We start from the raw sequence: 22,085 nt of genomic DNA, 5'->3' as shown, positions 1-22,085 counted from the left end.
TTTTCTTGACCCTGAAGTATGTTAGAGCAGTCGAGGGGCTGTTCTAACTTGCACTGGTTGGCAATTCCCCAAAAGACCCCTTAAAAACCTGCCATCAAACCAGAAGGCACCAACATGCCCCTAGTATGCTCCTTATGTGAAGTGCGGCATGATAAGCCTTCCCTGTTAGTTGCTGAGTGACACTAGGCCACAAGAATCACCAGGTTGGAGGGTTCCATCCAGACTTCTTTCCCTTTGCACTTTCAAAGTAGAGCCATGTCTGTAGTGTGTTGCTTGGATTGCAAACAATGTGAGCAGTTCCTCTAATTCAACAGTACTCAACCTATCCAAGCCTGCTGGCTGGATGAGTGGCATGGGGCCAGTCCACGGGCTGGATCCTGCACATGAGGTTGGTGTGCAGGATTAGTCTGTGGGTACGATCCAGCTACAGAGTGACCCAGCAAGCTGGCCTGACCCCACACACCCAAGTTGGGCTGTTGAGCAACCTGGTACACTAGCCTGACTGATGCAGTTTAGCACACAGGGCCACATTATCTAGGCCACTGCTTGCAGGTCTTCCCACAGGTCCTGAAATTTGGCAGCAGGAGAGTAACACTGCCACCATTCCCCTGACAACAGAGTTGGGAGACACATGGCCCAGATGACACCGCTCCACAGGCTGGATCTGGCCCACAGGCAGGAGGTTGAGTACCACTGCTCTAATTCATGATCTGAGGAAGTCTCTTTTTAGAAAAATTCTAACTCCAAGGAGCACAGGTCAAAGACTGAACTGATTTTATTTTCAGACACTGCAGAAACTAAGGTGCTTTCACAAAGCCAGAATTTGCAAATGGTTAGCTCATTGAACTCTTCCTGACAAGAAAGAGAGTGTGTAGAAAGTGATTACAGTTTTGGGAAAACTAGAGCTAGGGGGATCTTAGAGAATCTTCAATTCAGGCAAAATATCAATTGATTTCAGTGGAAGCTTTCCTTAAGAGTGAGGGAATCATCTAATCAGAGCTGTTAGTGCTGTGCTATCCATGGGCAACTGATGCCTCCTGAGTCGGGGGGGGGGGGGCGCCCCCCCCCCCCCCCCCCCCCCGAGGCCAGTCAGTGCAGGGTGGGGCGAGAGGTATCCCCCCACGGCCAGTCGCACCGTCCTGGAAGCAGCATTCCCTCTAAGATGGCTTTAAGAGGGAACACTGCCCAGAAGTGCTAGCAGCGCACCCAGAAGGGCCAGGGATGCGCCAGCAGCACTTCTGGTGCCCCCACTCCCCAGCTGGCGCTCTCAGGGGGGGCACCAGTGTTCCCACCTGCCCCACCTGCCGCTGCCTAAGCAGGGGATGCTGGCTGTGAAGGGGTGCAGCAGCACTCTCAGGGGTGCACGTGCACTCCCTACACATCACCACTGGCGCTATTTTAGTGTAGTTATTCTCCCTACTTAGTTTTATGTTCCATTCACAGAACTGGTCAATCTCAATAAATATGAAGATAAATTTGTGGAGTGATCATAGTGGGTGTGGAAAACCAGGACTCTAAAGAAGACTAGAAGGCAATACTGGAGGGGACCATAGAAAGGTCAAACAGCTGCTGCAAGAACACTAGATTACAACCCACATTATAAATGCCTATGTCTCTCTCCCCTTCACAATACAGAAATATTCTCTTTCAGATGGAAACTTCTACCACAAGGTTTCCAGGAAGGTATGTTCTGCTTTACAGTACTTTAAACAAAAAGAGCAACAGCAAGCAAAGTTCTGTCTTCTATACTTTCCTAATCAGGAGCTGTATCCTGTTTGATTACTTCATTCACCTCTGTAGTCTGTATTCAGACAAATAATCCTATTGACTTCACTGAGACTACTCATAAGAGTAAAAATGATTCACAAGTAGGTTTTGCAAGATTAGGCAGTTAGCTTCTATTACACATATCACATGTACTGCTCAAAGTGCAGCATTATTTCTCATGTTTGGATTTTGGAGTTTGCTTTCTTGTGTTGTAACAGCACAGAAATCTCTCAGCTACTGTTTCCTAATCTGTTTCTCAGTTAAATATACATAAGGAGATATTGGTTAGCTAAGGCCTTTCGTGGAATAGCCCTCATGACCATTTCCATCTGGGCTAATTATCAGTGCATTTGGAATGCAGGGACATCCATGCTTCTTTGGAGTTGACTGTTCAGTGCATCACAGGCAGACATCTTAGGGAGAAGATCAGAAAGAAATCAACACAGTTTGCAGGATTCTTATGCTGGGTTCATCCCTGTATTATGATTTCGGTTGAGAAATATGTAATTTCTGTCTCAGATTGTGAAGTATATCTCATACCAGCTGGGCAATAGGTGCTGCACTAATCTACAAACAATTTTAGGTTCATGTTTCGGTAGTGCTTTGATTGTGTTTTCCACTAGGTCTGTGCATGAAGCAGTGCATTGTTCTGCTTCTCTAGGAACGGACCAAAACAGGCTGTTGTCTCCAAGGAGAAGTTCCTATCTTCCTCCAAGAGGTCAATAGCCTGTGTCAGTCTAATGCCTCAAGGAATATATGCCTCAACAGGCTAGGGAGGGACCATACCAAGTATTACCATCATACCCATACACATAGGAATTGAGCTGAGAAGGAGATATAGCAAGCCTCTGAGGTTTGAGCTCACATGCAGCTACTTGCTGCTAATGGTTGGTATAAGGTAGGGGTGTCAAAGATATGGCCTGCAGGCTTCATCTGGCCCTTGGACCCACTTTACCCAATCTGAGGACATGATGGAGAGGCTAGGAACTTGGAGGCAAGGTCTGCCACTGAATTCCCAGAGACAGAGCCCCAGTGGGCACCCATGTCAGTGGGGGAGCAAGCAACAGTTGTGTTAACTCCCATGCTACCACTTACCCTACTTTTGTCACTGGGTCTGGCCCGGCCTGTGGTGGTAATCAAGTTTGACACTACTGGCATTGTCTGTTTTAGCCAGAGGTGCATCATCTTTAACAAGAGACAAGAAGCTAGTTGATACAACATTCCATATAATAGATTTTTTTTAAACAGAAAAAGATGGACAGCAAAGAAAAAGCAAATAAAAGGAAACATTTTTTAAAATCTTAGGCTGGACTTCAGCATGAAGAAGAGAGAGAATATCAATCCTGCTTATGAACAAGTTCAGCCTATTTGATTTTGCTTCTATTTGTCCTTTAACTGAGTAGGGGGGCCTACAGTATTGTACCCCAATTAATATTTGGTTTACAGCATTCATTGTTAGATACTCAGTCTAGTGTGGCTTCATATGCCCATGCCAATGATTCTCAAATAGGGTGCCTTGAAATCTTTTCAGGGCTGCTGCAGGATGCCATGCAGTGTTAGCACTGTTAGGTATACAAACATGATTCACAAGATAAACCCAATGATTTCAAATAAGAATCCATAGTGTTAAAAAAATTAACCTGTTCTGATTTAAATTATTTGCAACAGAAAATTGCTGTATTACTTTTCCATAGTCATACATTACAGCTGGCATTTTCTGAAGGGTGCTTTGAGTTTTAGACTTTGTGTCTAAAAAGATTGAGAACCACTGGCTTATACATATCTCGTGGTCACTATTATTCCTATTAAACAAGTATCTAACAAAGGCATAAACATGATAGATATAACACTTGAATTTTATGTATGATAAGAACAAATACCAACATGCCAGATGGAGTGGGTTAGCTGAGTTTTCCGCCTTCAGGTCATTTATTGTAAATATCCTATGAGCCCAGTGTTTTCTTAAATAATCTATGTCTCTCCTTAAGACACTATAATATTTTTAAAGCAATTTAATAAATGGTCCAAGACAGAGGTCAACAACCCCTGGCACACATGCCAGAGCATGGCGTACAAGGCCATTTTGCTCAGCACACCATAGCCAGCCTGGGCTCTGGGCAGCTCCCACTGGCCACAGAGCCTGGGCTGCTCACAGCTGGCGGCCAGGAGGCTGCAAGCCATGCTGCAAGCAGCCTGGGCCCCGTGGCTGGGTACAACTGCCCAAAGCTCAGGCCAGCTGCAGCCGAGAGCCTGCAAACAGCTGCATCTGGCTCTGTGGTGGCAGCAGCTGCACACATGCCTCCAGGTGGACAGTGGGGAGTGGCCTAGGGTAACACAACTCTGGTCCCTCCCCCACTGTCCACCCAGAGGAGCATGTGCAGCTGCTTCTACAAAGCCAATGCCGGTGCTCCAGAGCCTGATGCAGCTGTTTGGAGCCTCCTGCTGCCTGCTGCAGCTGCCCAAAGCCCAGGCCAGCTGCAGCCAGGAGGCTGCAAACAGCTGCACCAAGCTCCAGAGCCCTTGGCCAGGTTCTGGGGTTGTGCTGCCCTGCACCTCTCCCCTGCCAGCTGCCCAGAGATACGCATGCACCCTTTGCCACCGCAGAGCCAAGTTTGGGCTCTGGAGCCCAGTACAACTGCTTGCAGCTTCCTGGCTGCCTGTCACAGCCAGCCCAGTCTCTGGGTAGCTGCAGCAGGCAGTGGGCAGAGTGCAGACAGCTTCATGAGGCTCTGGAGCCCCATCACTGGCTCTGTACCAGTGACAACTACATGCATGGCTCAGGGTGCAGGGAAGGGAAGGGCTGGGGCAGTGCAATCCCAGGCCCTCCCTCTGCTATCCACCTGGAGGCATGCATGCAGCCACCTCCAACAACAAGGATTGGGCCCCCCATGGCTGCCCTGTGGTCTGCCCCAGGCATGCCAAGTTGAGATGTGAGTCGGGATTGGCACTCCAGCCAAAAACCTTGCCAATCCCTGTTATAAGCTGTATTTTCACTATCATTTAGCTTGAGTTTCACATCCATAAATATAGTTTTAACAGTATACTTGCATATGAATGCTAAATCATTATTAGGAAACTAGCCTCTCTAACTTTGGTTCAGTTACATTGGTTATCAGAAAGGTGAATGTTTAGAACGTTACCACTAAACTGATGTGCTAAAATTCTACAGCATCTTTCCAGATGGCTAGCTCCATCTCGCACTGAAGTCAGCTCCTCTGAAGAAGTCCCTGTTAGAATAAAAGCAATTCACTTAAGCAGATGTTGAAATAATTGAGGAAGGCCTTATCATAGAATCCCACATATCTTCTGAGGTTACGTTCAATAATCACTGGATTGTATGCCCGCTCCTAAAGTTCTGAATAACTGAGTTAAGTGCTGATCTGTTGATCCAACGAGAGAAAATTGGGGGTTCAAAGTTCTGTATTTTGAGTTGACAATAAACAGGACATATTAATAAGATGACATACGAAATAGCACCAAACAGCACCTTAAGCGAGAGCAACATCAGTGCAGCATGTTTACTACTCCTTGCTGATCAGTTAATAGTTGTTTCAGTTGCAAAAGAGGATATGAGCGGTAAAGAAACAATAGCCACCCTTGTTATGAGAAGCTTCTAAATTTGTTAGCATGGAGAGAGAGGTGCTGTGAATTGCATGTAAAAAAATGGAATAAATAAATTCAGAATAAAAGTAAGTACACTGTGTCACATTAGAAAAGCTGATTTTGCAAGTTACCAAACTTGTTAAAAGCTGTAAGTAGGGCACTAGATGAAATTGCACAGCCTGAGTGTACTGATGGTTGGCCATCTGTTCCTACAGGCTTTCAAATCATCATTTTTTACTGAAAGCACGTGAGCTGTGTTGTTGCTGTTGTTTTAGTAAGTGAATTAGATGAACCTCTAAGGATTTTAAGAGATTTAAGTGGGAGTGGAGGCTCAAAGGAAGAGATGAATTTACAAATTAACAAAAATAAGTCAGTTCAAGGGATTTAACGTCTGAGTAAGATGAGTGAGAAAAAGAGGGTATAAAAAGAGAAGTCATTGCCATGGTCGTCGTGTTGGCATTACTATTTAAGTGTTTATAGACAACTCTATTGCTAATATTGTATAACCCTCTAGCACCTTTTCTTTGAGTATCTCATGCACTGTACAAATATTCAGGAACTTCACAAACACACCTTTAAGGTAAGTAACATCTTCAATGGCTTGAGAAAGAGAAGAAAAAAAAGGTTAAGTGTCATCCCCAATGTCCTACAGAACACTTCAGGAAAGATAAGAATAAAACCCCACTCTCTTATCTGAGTTTCCTACCATACATATTATAAAAATTGAAATGGGAATAGTGAGTGCTTTTGCTGATTAGGCCCCAAATGTGCAATCAGATCTGTGCATGTTTCAGAGCCCCATTATCTTCAGTGGGACTCTGCACAGGGCATGGGATTTCCCCAGACTGTATGATGGGGGCTGCTGTATGCAACTTTTTCTTGCAGTGATCTGACTGCTCACTGCCAAGGGAACCCCAACAGAGCGCCCTGATTTAATGCATGTCAAAGAAGCACTCTTAATCCTTAGAGTGCTATTAGATTTTTCACTTGGGATATGAAAAAGAAGAGATTTTAGCCCTGCAAGATTAAACAATCATCAGGGTTTAAAGGGTTTAATCTGTTGGCGTTTCTGACCGGAATCTCTCATAAGTCTCCAGTCTGAATGTAATTGGATGCAACATCAGAGCATCAGTCAGCCTTTAAAAAAAAAAAAAAAGAAAAGAAAAAAAAGAAAAACATGCTACCAAGTAGAAGTGATCTTTCCTTTGAAATTTGTTGTGGCATGAGGCTATAAAGCTGGCCCCTGGTCTGTATTTCTTTAGTGTCTAGCTGGATTCTTTTGCTGAGGGGGGGCATTTCTCAGTACATGAATTCAGGCTATTGTTTCAGGCACACGTCTGCCTTAAGAAATAGTGCAAAACAGGCCGTTACTTATTCAGATGCAGAAGCTCCTTCCATCACACAAGACAGCCCATTCAAGTCACATGCCAGAGGTCTCGGCAGAATGGGCTGCAGCTGCTTCAAATCTGCTGTCTAACATTAGAAGCAGTTGGACAAACCTGACTACAGTAAGCCTCCCAGGCTCGGAGGAAGACAGGGAAAAGATCTGGGATCCAAGTACTATGTTCTCTGAGGATTTGTGGCTCGAAAATGAGAAAAACTGTGCTGTCGTTCACAAGACTAAGCGAGGAAGAAAACGCCAAGAGCTCCTGGCAGTGGCACTGGGGGTTAAGATGGGAGTAAAGGGGGCACTCTTATGGCAACCTCTGAAACTCTTTGCCTATTCACAGATCACCTCTTTGGTAAGAAGAGCAGCCTTAACTCAAAATGACAACCATTTCAACTATGAAAAAGCACACAATTTTAAGGTAAGGACAGTTTTGGTTCTGACTTAAAAGTTCTGTGACGTTTTCCCATATTTATTTTTTCACTTGGTTTATGTACTTGGTTTATGTATCTCCTTTATATTGTGGCTGAGAAAAGTATCTGAAAAACATTATTCTTCCTATTTTAAGATCTTTGGGTTGTACTCTGAAAACATGTTCACTTGGCTATTTCATACAAATAACTGCCTTGGTCTCAAATCTGACCTGATCCAGCTAAATTACAGATTTATGGTTTAGCTCTTTTGTCTCATATCCATTTTATTTAAATGGCACTTCAAGCTATTCATCTTAGTCTTAAAATGTGTCAGACTTTCAACATCTAGATTTTAACAATACAACATTTGCACTATTCCCATATGCAAGGGATAAGAAAACCCCAGTACTTTCTAAGAATAAAAAAAAATATGCAAAGGTGCTATTGTCTTACATCTTTTTGTTCACACGCTGTACGCCAAAGGAACATTCTTGGAGTCCCACAGAGCTATTGGATATGGGCATGTGCTTGCATGTCACAGTAAAATGAATAGCTGTACAGACTCAAGGATGCTTAAATGGATCAGCCTGCTGCTGGCTTATAGGTACAAAATCAGATTTTTTTTCAAGCACAGCATCTGGAATGCTGTATGCGCTGGGGAAGTGACTCAGCTTTGGAAAATAAGCTTCCAGTCATCTTGCTCTAACAGCTTTTGCCAGAAGGACTGTGTTAGTTCCAGAGTGTGCCAGTCTCCAGTTATCATGGTTAATGATGTCAAAAGGTGGTGTGATAGTAATCAGGAGTGCATACACAGTGTATAAGAGGAATGAAAGGCCAATAAACAAGAAGAGATAAGAATGTGTTTATAGTTTCTGAAAACCACTATTTTCTTAATGCTCCCTGAGTATGATAATCCAGGCCAACATCAGAATAATTCATCTTGTTATCAGAAACAGCGTTTTATCCTACTGATCTCTCACCTCTCAATGAAGGAGAAATCAACATTAATTAAAATTATTTAACAAGTATGCTTTTCTTTCTGTTCATCTATTATGCTTTTCTCTTACACTCTACTGCAGCATTTGTGCTGTGGTTGAGATTTATCAATAATTTAATGTTAATGAGGAAAGCCTTACTTCAAGCATTTTTACACCCCTATTCATTCCCTCTCCTTGAACCCATACCACATTAACATCAATATTTATCTCACTGCTAAACACTGAAAAAATAGGATAAATACTCTTGATTTAAGCATATTTTATTCTTTCTGGCTTTGCCCTCATTATCATTTGAGTATGAAAACTGTTTCAGTTTAGCTTGAAAATATTTTCTCATGACTAGGACTTTTTTCTACTTTGACCCATATATTCTTTCCTTTCCTCTTCAAAATTCCCCTTGTTTTGGATTTGATTTATAACTGGAAATGTTCCCAGCAACTTTGCATTTGTACAATCTAGCTGTTGTACACCCTTGATTGCTTTCTGTTTTAAACAGAGTCATAGTTTAGCTGGCAAATCATATGATGTTTTAAAATATGTAAGTGCCTAGCTTTAAACAATTTTTGGAAAGTTTTTTTTTTTTCATTTTAGTCTAATGAATAAAATATGAATTTTAAGAAACATTTTAAGACTATAATGTAAACCAGAAAGTTAGGTCACTCTTAAGGATTACGTTTGCTTGAAAAAACAAATGTATTCACTGTGCAAAAATCTTCAGTTTTCCACAGAAGCATACTGAAATGTCCACAGTGGTTAAATTTTAAAAAAAACAAAACTTTAACAATATGCTGAGGGCAGAACATTTAGATTCAACAGTCAACTACAAGAGATTCAACATGTAATGCATTTAAATTATTGATATATTCATAACAACAGTGAGAGAAAAAAGAGAGAAAAAAATGTTGGAAAATTACTGGAACTAATTCCTAGTTGTCACTGATAGAACCCATGGCTCCTAGGGTAGTATGGGACTGTATTGTAGTATTTTATATGTAAAATATAATGAACTAGTTCATAAAAATACAAAGAGATTGGTTTTATTATTTTTCTGGACCCTTAAATATAGCGTAGCATATATTTCAGTGTATATGGACAGAAAGCCCATGATGTACTATCCATCAGAATGTTTGGCATGTGCTGTTGTCAGTGAACATGAACTAACAAATCTTCACCTTTCAACCTCTTGGGATGCAGTCTTCAATATATATATTTTTGGGTAACTGATCAGAAGCATTTTTTAAGATCTAGCAGAAAGTAAAAAATAGAGGTAAGAAACAGACTCAAAGTGCAAAATTCAGACCCAAATCAAACTGCACCCTGTTTAAAAGCCTGGAAAAAACAAGAAGCTATGTTTGTGTTTGGAATACGAGTTTGAAAAATTACAAGATTCCAAACCTCCTTTTTTGATATAGACCCTTCTCCCAACATTCAAGGTATTTGAGCCATTACAAGCTATCTAGGATTTATTTTACATTTTTAATATTTGGTTTCAGATTGTTGCATAACTGAAGTTAAAAATGACTTTGATGTGTCAGATCACATGTCTAGTGGTAGAAGGGAGCTGTGAACGAGGCCATGTCTTGACAGACCAAAAGGTGCATTCTTGGATTACATTAAAGTGGTGCTACCTTAACACCACTTGACTTGCATTGAGCTACTGATCCTAGAAATTCCTATGGACATGGTTAACATTACTACCAGTGTAGTCCTATTAAATCAACAACACTTTTCATAGTAGTAATCTGAAGTAGCTATGCAATTATTTGTACGATCAGAGCCTAAGGTATGGGTTAGCACCTTTTTGAGTGTTTTAGCTCTCTGTGCTGTAGCCTCCAAGTCCTAGGAGGAATTCAAATTCTGTTGAATGAACTCAAATGAGATAAGACAACTAAAGAGTATCTACTCTGTCCATTATGACATGGTCTTGGCTAATCAAATCACCCCAAATATGCATCAATATCATATGTTAAAGTTATCTTTTGCAAAGCAAGGCCTTCTGATAACAGGGATTGACTTAGGGCCTAAATTTGTCCCTGTTATTACTACTACTACTACTACTTCTTATTGTTATTGTTACTACTATTACTTTTCCAATTTTTAAATTTCCCATTACCATAGATTTCAGTGATGTAGCATAGAGCCCTGCTTCTATGTTGAGAATGGTATTAAATGACCCTGCAGCAGCATAGAACCTTGGGGACCTCACTGGGACTAAAGAGGATGTACTGTGTATTAAAAAGAAAAAAAAAAACCTATTGATGGGCTCAAAACCTATTTCAATGCAAAATTTGGCACATTGGATAAAGATGGAAATAGCGTCAGTTATTTGTATTAGTATAAAATATAAAGAGAATTTGGGGTTAACTGATGACAAGTATTCACTTGCTGACTTTTTTAAAAGCAGTTTCATGGAAAAAAAAAAATACTCATCTGCTATGAGAAGTACCATTTTCATTGTGCCAAGAGAAAATTAATTGTGGAGTCAATTCGGCTCTCCCTGAGGTCAAAGAGAACTCTGCCAAGTCCTCAATCCAGTATAAAATGGTCCTGCTTTCAAGTGAAAGTATAAACATCTTTAATTTCCTCTGGGTACAAAAGAAAAAAACCACTTAGATAACCAAAAAAAAAAATGCCTGAAAGCACATATGAAGAGCACATATTTCTTTCTAGGACAGTTCTTATTTCTTTCTGTAGTATTACTGTTAAAAGATTATTTCAATAACTTTGATGAAATCACTTAAGTTTTCTGCCTTAGTTACCCCGTCTGTGAAACCGGAATAATCCTCATCTAATCATGGAGTTACAGCAAGACAGTATACACATGCTAATTTTAGATAGTGAGAGAATGCATCTTGATGATACTATTTGGAAGCAAAGGCATGTGCAAGTTAAGGGGACAAAGAACAGAAGAAAAACATGAAACCGGTGTAATTAATATGTGTAAGAGCTCAAAGGTTACTAATAGCAAAAGGCATGAATATGAAAGAGAGACTACTTTTCACTGAAAGATTTAGACAGAGGAGAAAATTAATGGAAATGGCATTGAATTTGATAGAATGAGTCAGAAAAGTGCAGAAGGAGAAGCTGATTAAAAAAGATGGGAATAAGCAGGAAAATACACTGTTTTTATGCCAGTACATTATGTTGAATGTTTATGTTATTTTATTGTACTGCCTCCTACCTTAGTCCTCTGCATTCTATAGCTAAATAGCAGTGGAAAAAGACTAGGCAAATAGCCTATTTTACTAAAATGTATATCAGATCCTGCCTACATTGAAAACTTGTCTCTCATAACATTTTCTAGAGGTTTGAAGTATGAAGACCTCCAGCTCAAGGGATCTAGACATACTTTCTTACCCATTATGCAGAGGTGAAAATCCAAAAATGTAATGGAATAGATCTCAAAAGTTATCTTGATTATTCTTCCAAGAGCCTAAGAGCAGTCCCACGCAAAGGAATGTGACCATAAAACTGTTGATGCAACATGAAATATTCCACCCCATCCTAAAATGCTAAAATTACCACTGATTCCAGGATAAAGGAGCACTAGGACCAGGCCTGCAGTCCAAACAGACAAGACTCCTATTTACCATGAAAGCAATCTTGCCTCCAACATCAGCCTTAAAACTATGGGAGTGTGATGAAGTGTTATTGTAGGAATACAGACTCTTCTTTTTTTATTGTAGTTTTTACAGTTAACAGTAGGACAAACACTAAAAGCTCAGTTCAGATAATTTCTTAAAGGACTTTGTGGTAGGGTTGGAGTGATGTTATAGTCATGATACTTTCATCTAGAAATCTCAAGAGAGATCAGCCATTTTACTTGTGAGATAATTATTGTCCAGCGGAAACAGGGAAATACTAAAGGCTGAAGGATGAGCCTTTTGCATGGTATTGTATTCTAGTATCTGTAACTTCACCCAAAATATAGAATAAAATTAAATACCTAAATTTAACTGACCTCAAAGGTGAGGGTAGGAGTTAAGGATGCTCAGTCATGGTGCTCAAGACTTGGCCCTCAATGAATAATGACAACTGGTTTCCTCTTAGTGAAAGAAAAGACTGGGAGATAATCACATACCATTTTCTAAAGACTTCTGTGAGATCAGCTAAATTAAGCTTTATGTAAAGTAAACAAGTGAGCCACAAATAGCCTAGCAACTGATATGTAGTCAGAACGTGAAACTAGGTATTTTAATAATGCAGAATAAACTTTTCAAATCATCTTTCATAAAAGGTTAGTTTTTGTAAACCACTTAGACTCCATTATGTATGTGGGTAATGATATTCCCTAGCAAGACAATTTTGTACCTGCAATTAAATGCAGACATACAGATTATGTCGTTACCAGTCTAACATTGGAAACAAAGTAGCCATAATTAACTGTGTCTGCAATTTTGTAACTAACAGCATTATATCAGAGGCCATACTCAAAAGTGCCAGATCCTCACCTAATGTAAATTGATGTTATTTACACAAGCTGAGGAGCTAGTCTGACATGTATGCTGATTGGCCCACATGAGACAAGATATTAAATCAGTAAGCGTAAGAAGTAAACTGAAAGAAGGCTTAATACAATGTGTTGTTTCCCATAAGTATATGTTTTATTGAGAACTAGCACACACATTTCAGAAAAATAATTTGAAGCATTTTAGTACCAATTGCTTTAAGCTGAACAGAGATTGCTTTACAGCTGCAATTACTCATATAATTATTGACTACATAGGTAATTAGTCAGGAGCACTTTGTTTTCAAGCTATTCTAAGTAAAAATGTATTTGTGTAATTAAACTAAAGAGATGGGTTTGTATTATTACTTCATTTTCCCAGATAATATAATCGATCAACATAGACACCCATTTAGAAAAAAGAGTAAAGTGAAACAAGGGAAGAGAGAAAAAACATTAGTTTGATTTATTAATACCTGCATCTTTTCCAAGAAAACATAGACATATCTGAGGAAGTCCATAGATGTTATATCTAAACTGGAATCCACATTCTTCCTGGGTGCAACACCAGAAAAGCCAGTAGTTTGGATTAAATTGATCAAGGCTTTTAATAAGATATTGAATGTATATTGTATTTTTTTTAGTAATTTTGTCTTGTAATTATTTTTAAATAGAAAGTCCTGGTTTATAAGAGCACAGTAAACCGTTGAACACAAAAGTCACGTTTTCTTCATGCAGTGCACTAATGCAAAATGCACTGTTGTGAGCAGAGCCGCAAACTTGATAGGGCAAAGATATAAGCAAGATGAATGCTTGATGTTAAACTTTACATGTTTTTTATTTGGAAAAGGGCAATGACTGTGTTTTTCCTACATAAGCCTACTTTGTTAAAATTTGGAATAATAAACAAGCAATAAACAAGAATTAAAAAAGGATATGGACAACAGAAAAGGAAGCATTTGCAGACTAAATGTTTATATTTTATGTTCTGTTAAAGGTAACTAAATCTTTAGGCAAATGTAGCTCATGCTATGTCCATTTCCACAGGAATATACTTTTCTATTTACTCTTTTTTTCAATGAAGATTAAGTGACTGCTTTACCAGACAGTTATACAGGACACTAAAAGACTCAGTAATGATTCTGCATAATATAAAAGGATCCTCCATTACAGGTTTTTGAGGTGTATTTGGTGACACAAGTGTTTTGTGCAAAGGGCAGCTGAGGAAACTATGTTCTGTCAGCACTTTTCATACCATTTTACTAATATGTGGGCTGTAGTAAAACGAGATTGACTGTGATTTCATTGAATAAGGATCTGTTTTAATGTTTAGTGCCCGTGTGAGATTAATTTACTTATTTAGAAGGGGAGGGGAGTAGTTTGCCTGTGTTTGCAATGGATTCAGAGGCACAAAACACTAGGATCGCTGCCCAACAGTTGCCTGGAGTGTCTACATAAATCATTCATTATTCCTTTTGATTCGAGTATACAGTAATCCCATTGACTTTTGTTCTGTGATCCTTTCTGAACAAAAAAAATGTATAAATGCCATGTAAGGCTGAAATTACATTGTGCTAATAAGACCTCTGTAGAGTTCAAAGTGGTAGAACTTTGACTTAAACAGGGGGCCAAATTTTGGCCTCTGTACCACAGAAGTCCAAGAGAAATCAATGGGAGCTGGATAGATGCATCAAAAAGCAGAATTTGGCCACAGCATAACAGCAGAGATTTTTCTACCACAGAATTTCCATCTCTTTTAAATGACCTGCTATGAAGTATAAACCTCAGAAGCTTCTTTTTTCTTTTAGATACTCCACTAAAATGACTGGTTAAAAATCTTTGGGTTGTCAGCTTTATTTTTTTTTCTTTTTAAAAGCCACTTGCGTTCTTCTGAAGGTTGCACAGACACATCAACTAGCAAAAAAAGTCATTTCACTTTTGTGCCATACAGCCTTCAGTTTTATGTTGTGATAGGCCTATTGAAAAGAAACTTCAAGATCAAAGGAAATTTATTTTCCCAGGGTTTATTTAACGCAGACTGTGGATAGAAGCAGGCACGGCTTGCTGAAGACCTACTTCTGTTGAATCCTTTGTTGTTTATCTCTTTTACTTGTTCCATCTGTCAGGCCATCTGCCTCCTCATGAACCCTTTTTTTCCATTTGTATTACAGGTCCACACATTCCGAGGTCCACACTGGTGTGAATACTGTGCCAACTTTATGTGGGGGCTCATCGCTCAGGGAGTCAGGTGTTCAGGTAGCTTTAAACATTTATCCTTTTTTCTTTCTCCTGAAAAATGCATATGTAAGTGTAATTTTGCAAGATACAGCAAGAAATTGTACTGTGTGAGTCCAAATGCTGAACTAAAAATCAGTTGACCCAATCCTGAGAAGTACAAAACATGACTTATTTATTTATTTATCTATCTTAATTAACCATAAGAAATAGAACTCGTGTATGTAGTGGTCCATACCCAGGCACATTTTTAGTAAGGTTGAGTAACAGTGTTGGGTGTCTTGGAACTTATCCTCCTGCTTGTCATATGTAAAGACCAAAGGAACTAGTGGCACAAGGTTTTCTGACTGTTGGTCACATTGACTTACAAGAATATGTAAATGTGCAGGGAAGAAAATGATATTACATTTTCTTTTGAAAAAAAATTGATCCGTGTGTTTAAAATCACAGAATTGGAAATAATACCTTTCTTATTTCCCCCCACCTATCCCTGGTTGTTTTATCCCCTGGTTTGCCCATGGTGACATCTTTACAATAGAACTTTGTAAATATATGTACCCACCATTTTGGTCAGGAATTCTTATTAGGATCTTGCAAGTTGTCGTCTTTGTAATATTATTAAATGTTCTTTTTACTTCTTAAAAAATAAGCTCTGAAGGTGGCAGAGCCAGCCTGCAAATAGTCATGATAACTCATCTTTTTTCCCACCTACTGTTGAAAAATGTCCTTGTCTAGAAAAAAGACCATCACCTGTTACCGATGAAAATGCCATATGTCACTGGAAACCACAAACGCTAGGCTCATATCCAAAATAATTAGTTTCCTGATGTTTCTGTTTCTTTAGTAACATCTTAATAGCTTTTTTTTTAATTTGTTCACAATATAGTAAAAGCAAATCATCTTGCAATAAACCATAATAATTACTCCATAATGTTTTTTGATGCAGCATTGGAAAATGTTTTGATGTTTGGCATGCAGATCTGGTAACTACATTCCACTGACCCAAATTTCCATTCTTTCTCAAATGCATATAATACTGTCTGTCTCTTCCTGCTCTGCATCATGGTATTTCTGAGCCCTGATAAATGGATGCCAAATTTAGCTCTCATGATTACTGACTTTGAGGGCTGAAGTCACTTCATGTAAAATTGAGAAAGCAATTTGAGGGTTCTTCAGGATAAAGAATATTTCATAAGTGTAAGATATTACCATATTTACTCAACTACAAAATAAGCCCCTCCCCCCATCAGTATAAGGGGGAAAAAGGCTCCTCATCTTACATTCGCTTACAAGGGAATCTCATTAAATACACTGCCAATCATTAAACTGCTTCCAAAAGCAACAAATGCTCAGTAATGGAAATCAACTATGAAGTTGATTAAATACAGCCAACTCTGAACATGACTATAAAATACATGGCCCATATAGGGCAAACATACTGATAGGAATCTACCCCAAGAATAGGTCAGTGCAACCCATTGGAATAGAATGTATGGTAATGTGCACTGTGCTCAGTCCCCTTCAGTGCTGACTCTTTTTCAAGTCATGGTGAGCTACAGTATTGAATACATTTTTACTTCCTCTTCACTCCCACAGCTGAACAGCACATTTCTCTTTCATTTCCAATGATTCTTGCTTCTTCACCAGGCTTAAATTTCTGGTAAACATCACCAAATGGGGCCCCAAACATTTCACCCAGAATCCCTCTGTTGCCCTCTCAGCCTGTCATATATGATTAGTATGGCCCCACATCCTCTATATTATGGAACCAGATGAGGTTGCCCTGGATGTCGTCTGTATATACATTTTTGGAGGATCCCAGGACCAGTGAGAAGAACACCTGGTTCCAGTCATGAGTGGGGGCTAATTAGCATGTGGATCTTTTGTGGGGGGTATCTAAAATACACATACATATTGAGTAATGCTGAGCTGTGGAGTCACCATGATTTGAAATGCTGTTGATTCTAATGGTGCCCAGCCCAATGAGCTGCATGATAAATCATGAGCCTTTTGACTTTGGACTATTATCATAGTTTATACTATATATAAGTAAGTACAAAAGTGCTGCTTAAAAGTATATTTATGGAGTACGTGTGCTAAAATGTGCAGCAGTTTCAAAAAAAGATAAAATGTACCAATTCTTGATGAATTAAGGTTATAGGTACCAATCGTAATTTGCTTGTATACAAATTACTACAGGCATGTTTGTTTCAAAAGTCATTGTTTTCAAATTTGCCCTCATTTCCAGGTGCTTAGGGAGAGCAGGGGCTGACAGTGAGAGGGGAGAAGGGTCTGCAGGGGGAAGTTGGAGGGGCAGAGTGTAAAAGGGCCATCTGATCCCTCCAGACTTATTTTTCCTGCTGTAGCAGTGAGAGGCAGACAAATTCAAGGCATACCTCCAATAATTAGATTCTATACCTGGAAAATTATGACAAATTTATAATTTTTTGATATATAGAATCTAATTATCAGTGGATCATCATATAGTCAGGATCAATTTATATTCAAGTAAATACAGCAGTAAGTACATGGCCTGCTTACTATATTTATCTATTCTGTCTTGACTACCTAAATCTTGGTTAGTAGCAAGGAAAAGACTATTCTAAATACATACAAAAATGAATAGTAATTTGTGGTTGAGATTATCAAGCCATAAATAAAAATGTATTGAAATTGACCATGTGTGTCATACAGTTGGATTTATTTCCATTATTTTAAAAAAATCTTGCTTATGGAAAAGCTTAATTATTTAATATGATACCTAACACTCATACATATTAAATTACCAGCATTTAACTGTAAGTAACCAAACAATTTTATTTAACTGCACATAAAATGCTTTGAGAGAATATTGAAAGTAATAAAGGGAATATCCTAAGTGTAGCTGCCCAGATTTCCTTAAATTTTACTAAACAGTGATGTAATATGCAGAAGCCTCAGAGGGTGGAGCCACATAAACTATACCTGATTCCATTAAGAATACAGAAGATTAACATTGACTGATAGTTTAATTATGTGTGATTAATAATTCAAGGAAAATAGTATTTGGATGTATTGCAAGTAGTTCAGCAAGTAAATCAGCACGCAAAACAATATTTACATAACTGGTGATGACTTCAGAAATATTAGGGCAGTTAAAAGGTTTCAGTCTACGTGCCTTGGTTATTTTTGCATACTATCAATGAAAATTACAACTGGAAACCAATCAGAATAAAAAGCAAATGTCTACAAAACAATGCAACAGATGGAGGTGGCATTTGCCTTATTGATGCCTATAAAATTATTTGGCTGACTTTGGAATCCATTTATGGAAACCAAATATAGATATTTAAGTTAACAGAAATTCACCAGTATATTCTAGGAGATAATATGACTTTCAAATAAGATATCTGAATAGTTTTGTACTGTGTACGCTTTGATTTATGCTGTGCCTTTCACAGCATTTTATATGCACTTCAGTCACCAGTGAAAAGTTGACATGTCTGAGGTGAAAGGCAGCAACCATTTAGCAGAATATAATAAGATACTGTACCTTGAATGAACCACCTGAAATAACCGCAAGAATTTAGGTGTTCATGTGATCCTTAGGACATGTTAATCCTCATAAACAGGGATCCTGGATTTCTCTGATTAAAAACAAAAATCCCCAATTTTCAGATTAAAAAAAGTAACCCCAAATCCATATTTTTTCTGTGATTAAAATGAAACACCACATTAGTAGTAGTTATTAGTGGTTATTATTGGAAACACCACTAATAAATAAATTGTATTTATTAGTGGTGTTTCATTTTAATCACAGAAAAATGTGGATTTTGGGTTACTTTTTTTTAATGTGAAAATTGGGTTTGTTTGTTTTTTATCAGAGGAAGCCAGGATCCCTGCTCATAAACTATGTATTGCTATACCAACTTTCTCAGACTTAGGTATCTGAAATTCAGTAACTTAACCCCAATTTAGGCACCTGAATAAATATTGTAGTCTGATTTCAAGTGGTATCACGACAGCTCTAAATGACTTCAGTTGGAGCGAAATATGCTCACCAATTCTAAAAATCCATGGGAAGCTCCGTACCTTGTTAACAAAACCCGTGGCATTTCAGTGTAGTTTCTGAACCTCTGTGCTCCAACTTCTCACTTCCACAGAATCCCAGCTTTGAAGTGATCCTCTCTCCATAGCTGGATGTCACCAAATCCCATCAACGCTGTTCACTGAATCAGCCAGAGGAATCACAAGAGATCAATGTGAAGAGTTTTTCGGTGTTTGCTTTTGTTTTGTGAGAAGGAAGACAGTTTTGCCCTTTGCTTGGTATAAGTTAAAGAAATCTTAATATTAATCCTGGCAAATTTTATTTACAGACTGCGGGTTAAACGTACATAAACAGTGTTCCAAATATGTACCCAATGATTGTCAACCAGACCTGAAGAGGATCAAGAGAGTCTACTGCTGTGACCTCACCACACTAGTGAAGGCCCACAATACACAAAGACCCATGGTTGTGGATTTATGCATTCGAGAAATTGAAGCAAGAGGTTTGTAAAATTTTAAAATCCATTAAGCTTGAGCACAATGTGACCAGATCAATAACATTACCTGAATTGCAAAGAAAAAAGAACAGAAATTTACCAAAATTAAATCAACTTTGTTTTGCATGTTAAGTTTGAGAAAAATAAATATGCCCAAGTGCACTGGAAGAAGATTGAAGAAATTTAGTACAAATACTACACCGTTTTGCAGCATGTAATTTCATAATGTAAATAATTTAAATCGCTTTTTTTTTAATGTTAGGTGTATATTTTGCAAGTAATACTTAAAAGGGCAGATTTTAAAGAGAAACCTTAAGGTCATTTCTGTGTCCTTTTCATTTGTTTTTGGTTTTTTTTACTATTGTCAGCTATGAGGGTTTTATTTACTTTTCAAAGTAATCAGATTTTAATTCAAAACAAGTTCTGAATAATCTAGATTTAACCTTTTCAGAATATCATATGTAAAAGAACACAGCTAATGGAAATTGCTCATACAAAATGTGAAAAAAAGATTGCAAGCTTCTCAGGATAGTAACATTCACAGTACTTTCTGGGCTAAACTGATAAATGCCACATCCAAGACAGGATGTCATAGCCAAAAAAAACCACTAGCTTGTGATAGGGTTTTACTAAACTGATATGCATGCCATACTTACTAAATACCATAACACCAACAGCAAAATGATCATATGATAATGGCTGTGTGTATGCCTTTGATAGCTAATATGTAAATTGTGATAAACTACATTCCTGTGCTAGTCATCTCTTTTGCATAGAGATCCCATAATGGTGAACTGATGACATCACAGTAATCTGCATGGCAACACACTGATATCAAACATAGGGATTTCAAAGCTACATATCTTCCATTAAAATTAACAGAAGACATGCAGTTAAATCCCCAGAATTGATCTGCAAATCTCAGCCAGGATTATATCATCGCTGCAAGAACAAATAGATAAAAAGGCTGGATTTGAGAGGGAACATGCTTGATAATGCACTTGATATATTATTTTTACATGCATTAGTTACAACACAATTTTTTTGTCCTCTTTAATTTTTCAATAGTGTAATTGCTGTAATAACTTTTTAAAAACCTTTTTTGGAATATTGATTTTGGTCTTAGGACAACTTCAGTACCCTACAAAGGATATTGGGTGTTGGTAGATGCTCATAAAGGTATGCTCACAAGAAAAGAATAATTGAGTTAAAATAAGTAACATTCTCATTTTCTGCCACCTTCTTTCCTAGGAAAGAGGGTGTGGAGATGCTGGGCATTACTAAGAAACAGATCTCCAGTTATGAGAAGAACAGCAGGCAGGATATATTGTTGTGCAGAAGAACAGTACATGCAGTACATATTGATTTGTATATCATTTAAAACTGAGAGCACAAATGGGACTAAAGGAAGGCAGAGCCAGTTGCCGGCATCTCCATTTATCATTAAGAACATGGACGTGGGGGAGAGAGAACTAAGAGCTGTAGTAGCTACAGACAAGAATACAAAAGTTTCCTAGAGAGAATGAAAAATAAATGATCATATCTTAGACTGCCAACACCTGCAAATAGCAATATTTTTCATTTTCAGTTATGTATCGTGCATCTGCCTAATGAAACCATAAAATGTAACTATTATCTTTTAAAATGACCTAATTCTTCTATAAAAGTTTCAGAAGTTTAGAATTTGAAATGACCTTTGCTGTATTTTATGCATGTAGTTATTACCATAAAAGAATCACCCCATTTTTATTGATTTTTTTTTAAGCTGTTTAAACTAAATATTTGTTAGTGATTGAAATAAACCTAATAGTTTTTTTCTTTGTAGGTTTGAAGTCAGAGGGCCTTTACAGAGTCTCAGGGTTCACTGAGCACATTGAAGATGTTAAAATGGCTTTTGATCGAGGTATGGTATTGTTAACTTTAGATAGTTTTTCAGCTAAGCACTTAGCTAAAAGTGATACTATTTTTGGTGATTTTTAGATGCTCAATTACTCTGCTGCTGAAAATGGTATATTGACATGGTATATTAACTGATGTTTGGATTATTTACTAACTTCTATAGCACTTTTCCTGATAGTGAAACTGAATCTTATACCTGAAAGATAGGCAGCAAAGTGAAAGGTTTAGATCGGGGGTCAACAACATTTTTGGGCAGTGTGCCAAAAGCAGCCACAACCTCAACTTATAAGATGTTGGCGTGCTAGGAGTAGATGGTGTGGAAGTTGCAAGGGGTCCAATTCTTGTTGTGGCAGTGCAGCCCCAGCCCCTTCCCCATGATGTGAGTGCCAAGCAAAATGCCTTTGCATGCCACATTCTGGCACACGTGCCAGGGGTTGCCTACCCCTGGTTCAGATAATTAGCAATAACCTAACTGAGCCTTTCACAGTTAGGTTACCAGTAAAAGTTGCCTGGATGGGGGGTTGCACTAAATAACGTACACATTCTTCAAGATAAGAACCTAAAGGCATAACATGAGAAAAATGTGCCCAGGTCAGTTCTCTCTCACCCTTTCCCTCCCTATCCAGCTCCCCCCATCCTCCTCCTGCTATACCTTCTGAAGCAGGTAAAAATTCCCTCCTGATCCCCACAAATCCTTCCTCTCCATGTTTAGTCTCACATCTCCTCCCACAATCCCCTGGCTGACCCAGGCTGGGGAAAGCTAGTGCTCCTGCCCCACTACAGCTGGGCTGCCTGGGGATCTGGGTTCTGGTT

The 22,085-nt window shown here is 38.5% G+C and overlaps 1 protein-coding gene across 2 annotated transcripts in view; it reads left to right on the top strand.

Annotated features, from left to right (window-relative positions):
• Positions 1-22,085, top strand: part of CHN2 (chimerin 2) — a 95,044-nt gene that overhangs the window by 50,465 nt on the left and 22,494 nt on the right. The window contains exons 1-4 of one of the 2 annotated variants that reach the window (XM_006019591.3): positions 4,564-7,178; positions 14,787-14,871; positions 19,206-19,379; positions 21,199-21,276. In XM_006019591.3, coding sequence (XP_006019653.1) covers positions 6,750-7,178; positions 14,787-14,871; positions 19,206-19,379; positions 21,199-21,276 — 766 coding nt within the window. In that variant the 5' untranslated portion in view covers positions 4,564-6,749. Of the gene's footprint in view, positions 1-4,563; positions 7,179-14,786; positions 14,872-19,205; positions 19,380-21,198; positions 21,277-22,085 lie in introns of those variants that run through there. The other variant, XM_025198941.1, reaches the window with a different exon arrangement.

The sequence above is a fragment of the Alligator sinensis genome, unplaced genomic scaffold (genome assembly GCF_000455745.1).
Source record: "Alligator sinensis unplaced genomic scaffold, ASM45574v1 scaffold29_1, whole genome shotgun sequence".
Lineage (NCBI taxonomy): Eukaryota > Metazoa > Chordata > Crocodylia > Alligatoridae > Alligator > Alligator sinensis.
The sequence above is the reverse complement of the archived record's forward strand: the minus strand, read 5'-3'. Positions and strand labels throughout refer to the sequence as shown.